Source organism: Artemia sp. Qi Xiang Cuo, chromosome 17 (genome assembly GCF_049724085.1).
Source record: "Artemia sp. Qi Xiang Cuo chromosome 17, ASM4972408v1, whole genome shotgun sequence".
NCBI lineage: Eukaryota > Metazoa > Arthropoda > Branchiopoda > Anostraca > Artemiidae > Artemia > Artemia sp. Qi Xiang Cuo.
Window position 1 is genome coordinate 556363 of NC_142810.1, and position 15153 is coordinate 571515.

Consider the following 15153-nt stretch of genomic DNA (forward strand, 5'->3'; position numbering starts at 1 on the left):
GTTTATAGGATTTGAATTTTATTATGATTGGTCTTTGTTGGTTAAAATATTGAACCTTGGTGCATTTCTTTTTTTTTTGTCGTTTAGTTGTTTTTTTGTTTTTGATTTGTAGATTGTACTCTATGTTATTATGGCCCACATGCTTTTTGCAATAAATCTTATCTTATATCAACATTAATAATGATAAATGTTTCATTTATTAGTAATTGTACGTACCAATTGTGATACACAATTTTTTCTACGACGAAATTTACTGTATTACACCGTCGCTCTAAAATTTGAAGCCAAAAACAAAGCTTTGGAATCAGTTTTTGAGTTAGGGATGTTTTTCAACTTTCGGTTCTTCTGTTTTTCTGTGCATTTGCCTTTGCATTTGTCACCAATAATGTGCAAAAATAACAATAATGTTACCTATTACATAAAAAGCGACTTCAAACATTTTATTATTTACACTGCCTTGATATAATTAATAAAAGTATTTTCTTAGCTGCTTGCATTCTTCAACCATATCCTCTCTTGATCGAGAAGGCCTTTCATCAGTTTTATCATGCTTATGGATATGGTCGTAAATATCATCAGGTCGCTCAAAATCACCCGTTTTACGTGGTAGAACATGGACGTGAACATGCTGGAAAAACAAACAATATATTCTATTATAGTTGATATTAATTTTTACTTCAAAATCCATTTTATGTGATTAATGTGGGATTTTAAAAAATAATAAGTTTAAGGCAAAAATGGGTACTATCCCTTTATCCGGGCCTCTGGGCTTAATCACTATAAACTAGGCAATGATAAAACCCGTTTTTGACGTCGTAACTGTTATAGAGCAGGCAATGATTGCAAGGTTTTCATTGCGTATACGATATTAAAGTGTGGTTTTTGGGGGGTTTAGGGAGGGAAAAAGATACCTAGGTTAGGTTATATTAGGTTACGTATTTAATATATGCAATGCTTTACCCACCCACCCCCCTAATGTGCAAATATATAGCCCGAATTTGTTTCTAAACTATTATATATTTGTCCTATTTCATTTTATTTCATTAGCATTAACCACACTTGACTTTTTAGAGAGGCCCGGATAATGGGATAGTACCCAAAAATGTACCTATGATAGGTACAAGTGAGAAAACATTCTTTTCTCCTGGAATGTCAAGCAACTTTGTCGCGCAATTAATGTGGCACGATACAAGTGTTTAAGTTTCCGGGTAAAGGATTTCTACTGGAAGGGAGAAATCAATTAGTGGAAATAGGTTTTGGCACGTATATGCTATTGTTTTACATTTGGCGCACACGTGGCTGTTGTATCATCCGTGGTGCATGACAGTTATGTAAATTTAAATAAGGATGATGGTTAGATATAGGTGTTATTTTTTATTTGGTCTATTGTTTATTGCTTATTTGTCCTTTGTACCTTGGAGAATCTTCGCGTTAAGGACGCTTTGTGCTAAGCATTAAGGCTACAGGCTCCATATCCTTGGTATAGTTGGTCCAACAGGGTCATTGTAGAGAATCGGACGTGACAAAAAACGTCACATAAACTTCACAATATCTACTTGACACAAAACGTTACAAAACTTCTTTGGATTAACATTAATGAGGTCCACTTTGATTTATGACTCATAGTTTTTGCTTAAACAATTCAAATATTTTATTTTTACAGAATATAACTTTTACGTAATTTTTATAATTTGTTTTCATCAAGCGTCTTCAGGTTACATGCTATCAGACTTCATTGTTACCCCATTCATACTTTGTACAATAAGCTTCCAGTCTCTATAATAAAAGTCTGCAACGAGAAAAGGTTTATATTCAATTCTGATTATAATCGTACAAGAGATCAAAGTATGCTATTCGGAGGAATATTTATTTTTTGTTCAATCTCTTACACAACAAAAGTTGGCATAAATTACAGTGCAGCGCTGAATACTATGCGTTCATTTTGCTATACGGAACCTGCTAGCCAGTCCAGGTAACTCAGTATCCCACTTGATACAGCCTTATCCATGATAAGTTTCTTCATTATATGATCTTTTGCACAAGGAAAGTAGAAATGTACATAAAACTAAACAAAATATACTTGCATAAAAAAGAAAAAAACATAGTTCTAAATAAGAGAGTACATCTAAGAGCCCTAGCTTCCAAAGCTCATGTACAAACATTTGCGAAATTTAATTTTAATTGAAAAAAAACAATATTTTTACCGCTGAAAAACAAGAGGTTTAAAAAAAAATTACCGTTGAAAAAAGAGAGGTTTGAAAAACAATATTTTTACCGCTGTACAGAAAATAAATTTCCATTTGATAGTCTTTAAATAGTTGTGTTGAATTACTTTCTGTTAATACTGACTATATTCCGTTTCTATTCTTATTGTTTCACTAGGGTTAGTTTACTTATATCTCGTTACCATAAACCGTTTTATGCTAGATGTGTAGAGACAAAATGGGTTTTTATAATCTTTTAAACAGTTTGTTTTCCCTGTTATACAAGGTGTAACCGCAGAAGCAACAAATGCCTCTATTTTGCTAGTTCCCTTACAATATCTAAGAACTTAGCTTACCCTTATCGTTTGTCCAGCATCAACACCATCCTGAATTGAAATGGTAGAAGATGTCGTCTCATGAACTTTTTCAAGAACTGCTTGGACTTTCTTGACAGTTAGAAAAAGATCTGTCGTTTCACAAGCGTCCATGTTTTCAATCCTTAGAGCTGGTCGAATTGGGGATACTAGGACATCTGTTCCAAAAATATAAAAGCGATTAAAAAAAAAATCTGATTTAATGCACGAACGGTACGCGTATCTGATTAAGTACGTGTTAATGCATGAATGATATGAATGAAATTTTATTTAGACAAATTTTCACAAGATTAAACTGCCGAATTGGTCTGTTTTTTTTTTTTTGTTTTTTTTTTTTCAGGTACATTATATCAAACAGTTCGTGGTAACGAACTGTAAGTAAGGAGCGACCCGGCTCAATGGTAACCGAAACTCTAGAAAACGAGTTTTTGATACTAATAGATACATCAAAGGAATCAAATTTCAATGCTGATTTTAAATATATAACTTTCATCAAGTTTAGTGCTACCCATCAAAAGTTACGCGCCAGAGAAAATTTGGCTGATTTTCGAAAAAAGGGGGAAAGACCCCATAAAAGTAATAGAACCTTAATGAAAATCACACCATCATATTCAGCGTATCAGAGAACCCTACTGTAGAGGTTTCAAGTTCCTATCTACAAAAATGTGGATTTTTCCATTTTTTTGCCAGAAGAAAGATCACGGATGCGTGTTTATTTGTTTGTTTGTCTTTTGTTGTTTTTTTTTCCCAGGGGTAATCGTATTGCCCCAGTGGTCCTACAATATCTTAGAAGGGCTTATTGGAACGGAAATTAAAAGTTCTAGTGCCCTTTTTAAGTAACGAAAAAAAATGGAGGGCAACTAGGCTCCCTCCCACGCTCATTTTTTTCCCAAAGTCACCCGATCAAAATTTTGAGATAGCCATTTTGTTCAAAATGGTCGAAAATATGATAAAAATGTCTTTTAGGATGACTTGATCCCCCAAAGTCCCCAGGGGGAGGGCTGAAAGTTATGAACTTTACTCAATGTTAACATATAGTATTGGTTATTGGTAATTATACAGATTTTTTCAGCGGAGATTTTTGCTGGGTGGTGGGGGCAGGAGAGGGTCGGGGGCCAGAGGGACGTAGCTGTCCAGGCCGGCCGGGTGCCTGGGGGCAGGGAACGTGCCATGAAGGGGGCGCCGGACTTGCCAGTATTTTTTATTGGTTATTGGGAAGTATACAACCATTTTCAGGAAGGATTTTTTCTGGAGGGGGGGGGGCCAGAGGAGGGGATAACTCTGGAGAATATTTCCGTGGAGAATGTGTCTTTGGGGTAAGTGACATGTCTATGAAGGGGTGCCGGATTTCCAAGCATTATTTAAGAAACGATCAGAAGTTAAATAAAAAAAACAAGTTTTTTCAACTGAAATCTAAGAAGGAATATTAGAACTTAAAACGAACAGAAATTATAACGTATGTGAGGGGGTTCTCCCCCAAGTCAATAACTCGCTCTTTACGCTACAGTTTTTTTTTAGTGCTTTCAAAAGAGCTATCTATTATAATTAAAAGGCCTTTGTGATTAAGGGGTTTGTGAATCAAAATTTTTTTAACTTTTAACGTAAATAGCGTGGTATTGACTAAGGGGAGAACCCCTTCATATAAGTAATAACATATACGTAATAAAAAAAAACAATAAAAAAACAAGCGATACGGCTCAATAGTAATCGAAACTTTTAAAAACGAAATTTTGATGTCAATAAATGTATCAAAAGAATGTGTTTATAATGCTGATCCTAAATATATAAATTTTATTAAGTTTAGTATTACTCATCAAAGGCTACGAGCCTGAGAAAATTTACTTGATTTTTTAAAGAGGGGGAAACATCCCCTACAAGTGAAAGAATTTTAATGAAAATCACACCGTCAGATTCAGCGTATCAGAAAACCCTATTTCATAGGATTCAAGCTAATATCTTCAAAAATCTTCAAATCTGTATTTTTTGACAGAAGAAAAATATACGAATATAGAAGTTAGTTATGTAAGTTAATTTGTAAAGACATCCATTTAGCAAAAGAAAAGTAAAATTTTTATGCAAATAAAAGCTGCATTAACTAAAAAACGATCAGAAATTAAATAAAAAAAACAAGTTTTTTAAACTGAAAGTAAGGAGCGACATTAAAACTTAAAACGAACAGAAATTATTCCGTATATGAAAGGGGCTGTCCCCTCCTCAACGCCTCGCTCTTTACGCTAAAGTTTTTTATTGTTTTAAAAAATAGAGTTGTGAGAAAGTCAAACTTTTTATTGTTTTAAAAAATAAAGTTGTGAGACAGAGTCAAACTTTAGCGTAAAGAGCGAGGCGTTGAGGAGGGGACAGCCCCTTTCATATACGGAATTAGGATGACTTGATCCCCCAAAGTCCCCAGGGGGAGGGCTGAAAGTTATGAACTTTACTCAATGTTAACATATAGTATTGGTTATTGGGAAGTATACAGACTTTTTCAGAGGAGATTTTTTCTGGTAGGTGGGGGAAGGAGAGGGTCGGGGGCTATATGGAAGGATCTTTCCATGAAGGAAGTTTTCGTGGGGGAAGGGAAATTGCCATGAAGGGGGCGCCGGACTTGCAAGCATTATTTATAGGTTATTCTGAAGTATACAAAAATTTTAATGAAGGATTTTTTCTGGAGGGGGGGGGCTAGAGGATGGGATTACTCTGGAGAATATTTCCGTGGAGGATGTTTCTTTGGGGTAAGGGACATTTCTATGAAGGGGGCGCCGGATTTCCAAGCATTATTTAAGAAACGATCAGAAGTTAAATAAAAAAAAACAAGTTTTTTCAACTGAAATGTAAGAAGGACTATTAGAACTTAAAACGAACAGAAATTATAACGTATGTGAGGGGGTTCTCCCCCAACACAAAAACACGCACATTAAGCAGCAGTTTTTTTTTATTTATTTAAAATTATATTTATCTTATAATTAACCGTACTTTTTTTTTATTTGTTGCTTTTATCAAATTTTTTTTTAAATTTGAAATTAAATTTCTTTTTTTTTAATAAGGTTAGAACCCTTTAATATACGTAATAACATATACGTAATAAAAAAAACAATAAAAAAACAAGCGATACGGCTCAATAGTAATCGAAACTTTTAAAAACGAAATTTTGATGTCAATAAATGTATCAAAAGAATGTGTTTATAATGCTGAACCTAAATATATAAATTTTATTAAGTTTAGTATTACTCATCAAAGGCTACGAGCCTGAGAAAATTTACTTGATTTTTTAAAGAGGGGGGAAACATCCCCTACAAGGGAAAGAATTTTAATGAAAATCACACCGTCAGATTCAGCGTATCAGAAAACCCTATTATATAGGTTTCAAGCTCATATCTGCAAAAATCCGCAACTTTGTATTTTTTGCCAGAAGAAAAATACACGAATATAGAAGTTAGTTACGTAAGTTAATTTGTAAAGACATCCATTTGGCAAAGGAAAAGTAAAATTTTGATGCAAATAAAAGCTGCATCAACTAAAAAACGATCAGAAATTAAATAAAAAAACAAGTTTTTTAAACTGAAAGTAAGGAGCGACATTAAAACTTAAAACGAACAGAAATTATTCCGTATATGAAAGGGGCTGTCCCCTCCTCAACGCCTCGCTCTTTACGCTAAAGTTTTTTATTGTTTTAAAAAATAGAGTTGTGAGAAAGTCAAAGTTTTTATCGTTTTAAAAAATAAAGTTGTGAGACAGAGTCAAACTTTAGCGTAAAGAGCGAGGCGTTGAGGAGGGGACAGCCCCTTTCATATACGGAATAATTTCTGTTCGTTTTAAGTTTTAATGTCGCTCCTTACTTTCAGTTTAAAAAACTTGTTTTTTTTATTTAATAAAACCATAAACGATGGTCCAGATTGGTCTATCATTTAAAAACACTAACAAACAACCTGACACATTATAAGATAAGAGGACAATTTTCATTTACTTAGGATTTCAACAAACACTGGCAAAAAGCTCTTTCTATAACGCTCAATTATTGCATTGATAGGATTTAGAACCAGATTTTTATTTGTGCTATTGATCAAGGTAAACGGGGCTTTGGTTGTCAACAAGGGGCTGGGAGTGGATATTGAAAATGTTGGTTAAGATACAAATTATTCCCAAATTTAGTGCAATAATTTACACGTCGGGCTGTCAAGCTTGAGAGGCGGAATTCCTTGAGGAGGAAAGTGTAAGGCACTTTGCCCCGGCAGTAAACAATACTCAGGGCTCTCTTCTAGATAATTTATAGCCTATCGAACTGATCCACCATAGGGTCAAAATCCCATACATCAGGCAAGCTTACTTAAGAAGTGGACGGATAAAAGATAGGTGAAGGCGGAGGCATGGACAATTAGCAAAAAGCTTAAGGAGAGACAGAGATGCACTAGCCTGTTTAATAATAGAACAAACATGGGCCTTCAATTTTAAAGCACTCGTCAGTGTAACCCCTAAGAATTTAGTTTTAGCTGTAATTATTTCATTAGGTATTTAACTTTTACACGATGGCTTTGATTAAAGAAAACTGAGCGTCATAATATTTGATTTTTGAGAATTCACTTTTATTCTTGACTTGGCTGCTTCACTTGCAACGTCGGTTGAATGTTATGACGCCTTCCCTTCCATCCAGCGGCTGATTCATTAACAAAATTTTTGATCATTACAAAAAATAGTAGAGGACCTAAAAGTGTACCCTGTGGAATTCCGCAAGAAATAGGGAGTGAATAAGAGTAAATATTTTTAAACTTAAAAACATAACTTATATTTGACAGAAAAGGTGCAATAGTATTGACTATAAAATGATGTACTTAACTATCGATCAGCAATTTTTTAACTAAAACATTAGGACTAGCAAGATCAAAATCCTTTTGGAGGTCAACTAAAAGAAGATTGAGCCAGGTATCTGGCTCGTCAAATAGTTTATATACAGTATGGAGGGGACTGACCAGGTAACGTGTCATTGATCAACGTTTCTTGTTTCCGAATTGATGTTCATCTATAAGTTCAAGGATAGTATTTTTAAGCCAGTGTGCTGCGAAGCTCTCCTACAGTTTAGAGAATATCGGTGTTAAGATAATTGGTCGAACTCCATAGAAATCCAAACTAACCCCTTTCTTCTGTATGGTTGTAACGTATCCTTTTTTCCAACAGTAGAGAATGAAAGAATTCTAGACATTGTGTTAAAAATATTTCATAAAGGTTTTGATAGTTTATCAGGAAATGCCTTTACTAGATCAGTCGGAATATCAAGAGGCATATTCTATTTAGGAAATAGGAAATTCTATTTAGTGTACGTATTTTTGCCTCAACATCAGCAGGTGTTATTACTGGGATATCCTGGTCCGGTGCTAGACGAAAGAGAATATTAGTTGAGAGAGGAGGGATGGTTTGTACAGTAGCGGCAAGGTGTTTGTTTAGTGAATTAGTTGTAGTTTCAGGGGGACATTAAGATTAAAGTCAACATTTTGACTGTTTTACCTCTGATTTACTTGACTGTATTATACCACTGTTTTGGTCGTGTTTTAGAGAATTCGCTTACTCTGCTTCGGTAATACTGGGCTGAAGCTTTCCGCATTTGCTTTTTAATGATTTTCTTAGCAGGTTAGCTTCTTCAGTTTGTCCTTGATAATTTATATACTGCTTATCATTAGAACATCTTTCCTATTTCACCTCTGGATAATAGAGTAAATAATTATTGACAAGCTTTTCTTGGAAACTTTGGCTTTTTTATTCGATTTGTGGACAGTGAGCACACCTTCCCATTGCTCTTCTGAAAGCCATGCTGTAAGTTTGATTAGACCACTATCAGCAATTGGTCAGTACTTAAGTTCATTAAATGGCTTCTGAAAGCCATGGTTTTATGGTTTCTCATGGCTTCTGAAGTTCATGCTCTAGGTTTGATTAGACCACTATCAGCAATTGGTCAGTGCTTGGTTAGTGCTTAAATTCATTAAATGGCTTCTGAAAGCCATGGTTTCATGGTTTCTCATGGCTTTTGAAAGCTATGCTCTAAGTTTGATTAGACCACTATCAGCAATTGGTCAGTACTTAAATTCATTAAATGGCTTCTGAAAGCCATGGTTTCATGGTTTCTCATGGCTTCTGAAAGCCATGATCTAAGTTTGATTAGACCATTATCAGCCATAAGTCAGTACTTAAATTCATTAAATTGCTTCTAAAAGCCATGGTTTCATGGTTTCTCAGGGCTTCTGAAAGGCATGCTCTAAGTTTGATTAGACCACTATCAGCAATAAGTCAGTACTTAAATTCATTAAATTGCTTCTAAAAGCCATGGTTTCATTGCTTCTGAAAGCCATGCTCTAAGTTTGATTAGACCACTATCAGCAATAAGTCAGTACTTAAATTCATTAAATTGCTTCTAAAAGCCATGGTTTCATGGTTTTTCATGGCTTCTGAAAGCCATGCTCTAAGTTTGATTAGACCACTATCAGCAATAAGTCAGTACTTAAATTCATTAAATTGCTTCTAAAAGCCATGGTTTCATGGCTTCTGAAAGCCATGCTCTAAGTTTGATTAGACCACTATCAGCAATAGGTCAGTACTTAAATTCATTAAATTGCTTCTAAAAGCCATGGTTTCATGGTTTCTCATGGCTTCTGAAAGCCATGCTCTAAGTATGATTAGACCACTATCAGCAATAAGTCAGTACTTAAATTCATTAAATTGCTTCTAAAAGCCATGGTTTCATGGCTTCTGAAAGCCATGCTCTAAGTTTGATTAGACCACTATCAGCAATAAGTCAGTACTTAAATTCATTAAATTGATTCTAAAAGCCATGGTTTCATGGTTTCTCATGGCTTCTGAAAGCCATGCTATAAGTTTGATTAGACCACTATCAGCAATAAGTCAGTACTTAAATTTATTAAATTGCTTCTAAAAGCCATGGTTTCATGGCTTCTGAAAGCCATGCTCTAAGTTTGATTAGACCACTATCAGCAATTGGTCAGTACTTAAATTCATTAAATTTCTTCTAAAAGCCATGGTTTCATGGTTTCTCATGGCTTCTGAAAGCCATGCTCTAAGTTTGATTAGACCACTATCAGCAATAAGTCAGTACTTAAATTCATTAAATTGCTTCTAAATGCCATGGTTTCATGGTTTTTCATGGCTTCTGAAAGCCATGCTCTAAGTATGATTAGACCACTATCAGCAATAAGTCAGTACTTAAATTAATTAAATTGCTTCTAAAAGCCATGGTTTCATGGCTTCTGAAAGCCATGCTCTAAGTTTGATTAGACCACTATCAGCAATAAGTCAGTACTTAAATTCATTAAATTGCTTCTAAAAGCCATGGTTTCATGGTTTCTCATGGCTTCTGAAAGCCATGCTCTAAGTTTGATTAGACCACTATCAGCAATAAGTCAGTACTTAAATTTATTAAATTGCTTCTAAAAGACATGGTTTCATGGCTTCTGAAAGCCATGCTCTAAGTTTGATTAGACCACTATCAGCAATTGGTCAGTACTTAAATTCATTAAATGGCTTCTGAAAGCCATGGTTTCATGGTTTCTCATGGCTTCTGAAAGCCATGCTCTAAGTTTGATTAGACCACTATCAGCAATACGTCAGTACTTAAATTCATTAAATTGCTTCTTAATGCCATGGTTTCATGGTTTCTCATGGCTTCTGAAAGCCATGCTCTAAGTTTGATTAGACCACTATCAGCAATAAGTCAGTACTTAAATTCTTTAAATTGCTTCTAAAAGCCATGGTTTCATGGTTTTTCATGGCTTCTGAAAGCCATGCTCTAAGTTTGATTAGACCACTATCAGCAATATGTCATTACTTAAATTCATTAAATTGCTTCTAAAAGCCATGGTTTCATGGCTTCTCATGGCTTCTGAAAGCCATGCTCTAAGTTTGATTAAACCACTATCAGCAATAAGTCAGTACTTAAATGCATTAAATTGCTTCTAAAAGCCATGATTTCATGGTTTCTCATGGCTTCTGAAAGCCATGCTCTAAGTTTGATTAGACCACTATCAGCAATAAGTCAGTACTTAAATTCATTAAATTGCTTCTAAAAGCCATGGTTTCATGGTTTCTCTTGGCTTCTGAAAGCCATGCTCCAAGTTTGATTAGACCACTATCAGCAATAAGTCAGTACTTAAATTCATTAAATTGCTTCTAAAAGCCATGGTTTCATGGCTTCTGAAAGCCATGCTCTAAGTTTGATTAGACCACTATCAGCAATTGGTCAGTACTTAAATTCATTAAATTTATACTTGCAGATATGATCTTGTATCGGATTTAGTGAAAGCGTAAAATGATGACTGCCACCAAATGGGGGGAGGGAATTGGATCTTTGATAGAATTCATGCATGTTTGGGCAAATAACGTCAAGGGAAGTACCACCTTTTGTTGTTAGGATATTCACAATTTGTTCTAAATCCCGACCAAGATGACTCGTGTTTAGTTCATATCAGTCATGAGTTAGTAGGATCCCAGCACTAGGATGTTAAGATTTGAGGTAATCAAGCAATGCATGGAGTTTTTTCAAGAAATTTTTGCGCTGCTTCGATTTTTGGCTGGGTGAATAATAAAAACAACCAACAATAATATTAGCTAATGGGCGTGGTAAAACTTTCGGTTCAACTTTAATCCTAATTATTGCATCCTTTTCATTTATTCCTGGATCTTATGCTTGCCTTGAGGAAAAATTATCACGACAAAAAATCATTACTCTTCCATTCTTTTTGCCAAGGTAATTTTCACCTGGGCGAAGTTTAACATACCCATTAAAATAAGCAATCTACAGAGTATCCAGGTTCGGGACTGAATCTCGGTTATAGAAAGTAAATCTGATACTAAATTATTTGTCTGAATTTCAAGCTCAAAATGTTTTCAAAAATAAAGGCTTCCTGCGTTACTTAATAACAAACGAGGAAAATGGTAAAACATTTCAGTGTTCTTATGTTTCCTACTATTAATTCCAGAAACTACTGTTTTATCTGGCAAACAATATGAAATAGTGGTTTGAGCGTGGGGAGGACTAGGGACACTTTCAAGGGGTGGCTGGGGTTAATCAGATTTAGCAGGAATCAGGGTACTATGGGTAGGTTCAAGATCGATTTGCCTAGTAGGCGGGCGACCAAACGGGGGTACCAGAGAATTTCTACGTCCAACATTAGGAGTTGTAGCAACCCTGTACACCATATCCTATTGAGAATTGACTGTAGGGGTAATTTATTGGACATGAGGATCATTACTTTGGGGGAAATGTGGGGAAAAGACACGGTGGGGGTACTCTCGAATGAAGTTGAGAGCTACTGGTTGGAGAGGAGGGGTATAAACTGGTGCTTCTTGTGCCAACGCCAGTTTCATCGTAACGTCATTTTTGGTACATTCAATAAAAATGATCACTAGACTGATGCCGATCACTAGACTGAACTGAAACCGCGAAACTAGGCTTAGGGGCATGAACAAATTTACAACACCTTTTAATACACGCCAAACTACTCATAATTGGATGTGGTCTAAATTACAATCGTCATTTTTACAGTTTACGACAACAGATCGCTTGCAAATGTGTAAGAAACGGCATTTCTTCCAGTGTTTACAATAATTCAGCGAAAAATTTGCAAACTGTATTTGCTTTGTTAGGTAAATAATTTTTCCAGCCTTATTATGATTTGCAATATCCTGAAAACTATGCGAGCCATTTAAAACAACAGCGCATGGGCAATCCAATACTTTAGCTGATCAAATAAATTTCCAATTAATTTTAGCACTGTTTCTTTTAGGATATTTTTTAAGAAGAAACTTGCTTGAGTTACGCGCAAGTGCAAAATTACATTTGTCTCCTTTTTAGCACTTCTCTGATTGTCAAAATCATGTTAAAACATTTGCTTGCTTTGGAAAGAGGGTCATTACAGTTTTGCAGTCTGACAAACTTGCTCACAACAAAACAAAAAAAAAACAACAAGAATCTAACCTTTTGGAGTTTACTGCACAAGATCCAAACAGACACTCAAACAGAATCTGAAAGACTTTGAGTGTCTGTTCGGATCTTGTGCAGTAAACTCCAAAAGGTTAGATTTTTTTTTTTTTTTTTTTTTTTTTTTTTTTTTTTTTTAGCACTGAGGACGCCTTGGCGGAGGTCCTTGTCGAAATATTTGCTTGTTTTTCGTTTTCATATTTTACAAAATCCTCGTTTTCTCCCCCTTTTTTGGTTTTATTTTTCATTTATTATTTCCTTTCCTCTCTTAGCTTCATACGTTCGGTGGATTTCACTAAGGCCGAGGAAAGAGTAAGACGTGAAATCTCTTAAGTAAAGTCTGGTGTTAGGGGCTTGCAGGGACTTGTTTTGACTTGGATAATTGGCGGTGGAACATAAGGAGAGCTTCAATAATAAGTAAAACAGTTCAAACAGCGCCCCGTAGCATTTTCTAACCTTTGTTGCAGTGCAATATCAGCACATTTGGGATTTAGCCACTGATTGTACCCGCTATATTGAACTGTTGCTCTGCCGGCTCTTCCTTTGCAATCGGAGCAGAAAAACTTCACACTTAAAATGTCTCTTAGCTAATTCACAACAACTCATAATATGTATTGAAAGAAATGTAGATCCACTCGGTAGGGACAGTCAGTAAGAAAATAAGTTCCCAAGGGAATTCTCAATCAAGTAGCAGAATTGAAATAACCCTATTTTTCAAATTATAATCCTTTGGTCACTGAGTTAATTATTTTCAATATATTAGCTGTAGGCCGGGAAAAGACTATAATTTTTTGCCAATAAGTTTAAATCCAATAGATTTAAATCCAGTTTTTGTCTGTGAAGTGTTTTACTGCTACTGTTACTACTAATAACAATCCAGTGCAGCACCGACCCATATGAGGCCAACACAGCTATGCACACTCCTCCTCCAACCCGATTTTTTCATAGCTCCAGTGTTTACTCACTCCTGAGAAGTTCCAATTTTGTTAAAATAGTTTCTTACGATCTCTTCCCACCCCATTCGTGGATAACACGTCTTTCATTTAGCCCTAGATAGATGGCGAAAAGAAATGATCATGTGCAATCCGTCATTCTTCATACGTAAAAAACATTCTAGTCGTCTCAACCTTTCTCTAATTTTGTTCTTCTATGGCCTTCTATCCTTGATAGATGGCCGAAAGGAATGATCATGGGCAATCCTTCATTCTTCATCCGTAAAATATATTCTAGTCGTCTCAACCTTTCTCTCATTTTGGCCTTCTATGGCGTTCTATCCTTGATAGATGGCCAAAAGGAATGATCCTAGGCAATCCTTCATTCTTCGTACTTAAAAAATATTCTAGTCGTCTCAACCTTTCTCTCATTTTGGCCTTCTATCCTTGATAGGTGGCCAAAAGGAATGATCATGGGCAATCCTTCATTCTTCATACGTAAAAAAATATTCAAGTCGTCTCAACCTTTCTCTCATTTTGGCCTTCTATCCTTGATAGGTGGCCAAAAGGAATGATCATGGGCAATCCTACATTCTTCATACGTAAAAAAATATTCTAGTCGTCTCAACCTTTCTCTCATTTTGGCCTTCCATGGCCTTCAATCCTTGATAGATGGCCAAAAGGAAGGATCATGGGCAATCCGTCATTCTTCATACGCAAAAAATTTTCTAGTCGTCTCAACCTTTCTCTCATTTTGGCCCTGGAAATACTTTGATATTTCCAGTCAAATAGGCACCCAAAACTGTTCGTAAATAATTCCTCCGGAAAACACCTAACAAATCATCCTTCATCTTCTGGACCACCAACGTTTCTGGGCCCTCTTTTACCATTATCATCATTGTAGATTCCAATATTCTAGTCTTGATCACAGCTCTTCCAAAATTTTTCCAACTGTAAAAAAACATACTTCGCCTTCGCTGTTCTAATTTTTACATTTCATTGCATCCACCATCTTTACTAATAATACTACCCATGTAAATGACATTATCCACATGTTTGATCTTCTTGTTACCCAATTTCGCTTCTTCGCCTTTATTTATTCAAATTCTAAGTGAATGAGTCTTTTTAACACTAGTCTTCTTAGTCTTCTATTTTTTGCACCCTGAAATCCCAAAACCTCTAAACATTCATTTTGCTAGGGTTTTTATATAAAAAACTCAAATCATCTGTATAATCTCAGCCAACGAGAGTTTCTCCTTGCCATTGGACTCCTTGCTCTCCCATAGGCTTTGCCATGTTCCTTAGGACAAATTCCACCTAAAATATCTATACAAATAGAGATAGATCACAACCCTGCTGAACTCTAGATTTAATTCCAAAGAAGCTACTAACCTCATTTCCTACCTTAACTGTAGCACTATTATTCTCATACACAGCACTAATCACTTAAATGCATTTATCTGGTGTACCATACAAGGATCAGACCGTTGATAAAGCTTTTTTATAAGCAATATCAAACGTCTCTTCAAAATCAATAAGAATGAGGACCAAAGGGGACTGCTGACTCGAGTAGTTCTCTATTATTAACTCGAGAGTGAAAATCTGGTCGATGCATCCACTCCCCTACCTAAGGCCTCACTGATCATTTCTTGAAATTTTTTCTACAG

General features: G+C 35.4%; 1 protein-coding gene across 2 annotated transcripts in view; it reads right to left on the minus strand.

Annotated features, from left to right (window-relative positions):
• Window positions 1-425: 425 nt before the first annotated feature.
• The window catches only part of LOC148941764 (nitrilase and fragile histidine triad fusion protein NitFhit-like), a 210019-nt gene continuing 195291 nt past the window's right edge, over window positions 426-15153 (minus strand). For both annotated transcript variants that reach the window (XM_089103065.1, XM_089103064.1), the window contains 2 exons: window positions 2561-2736; window positions 426-628 (listed from right to left, as the gene is read on the minus strand). In XM_089103065.1, the coding sequence (XP_088959191.1) occupies window positions 467-628; window positions 2561-2736 (338 nt within the window). In that variant the 3' untranslated portion in view covers window positions 426-466. The remainder of the gene's footprint in view (window positions 629-2560; window positions 2737-15153) is intronic.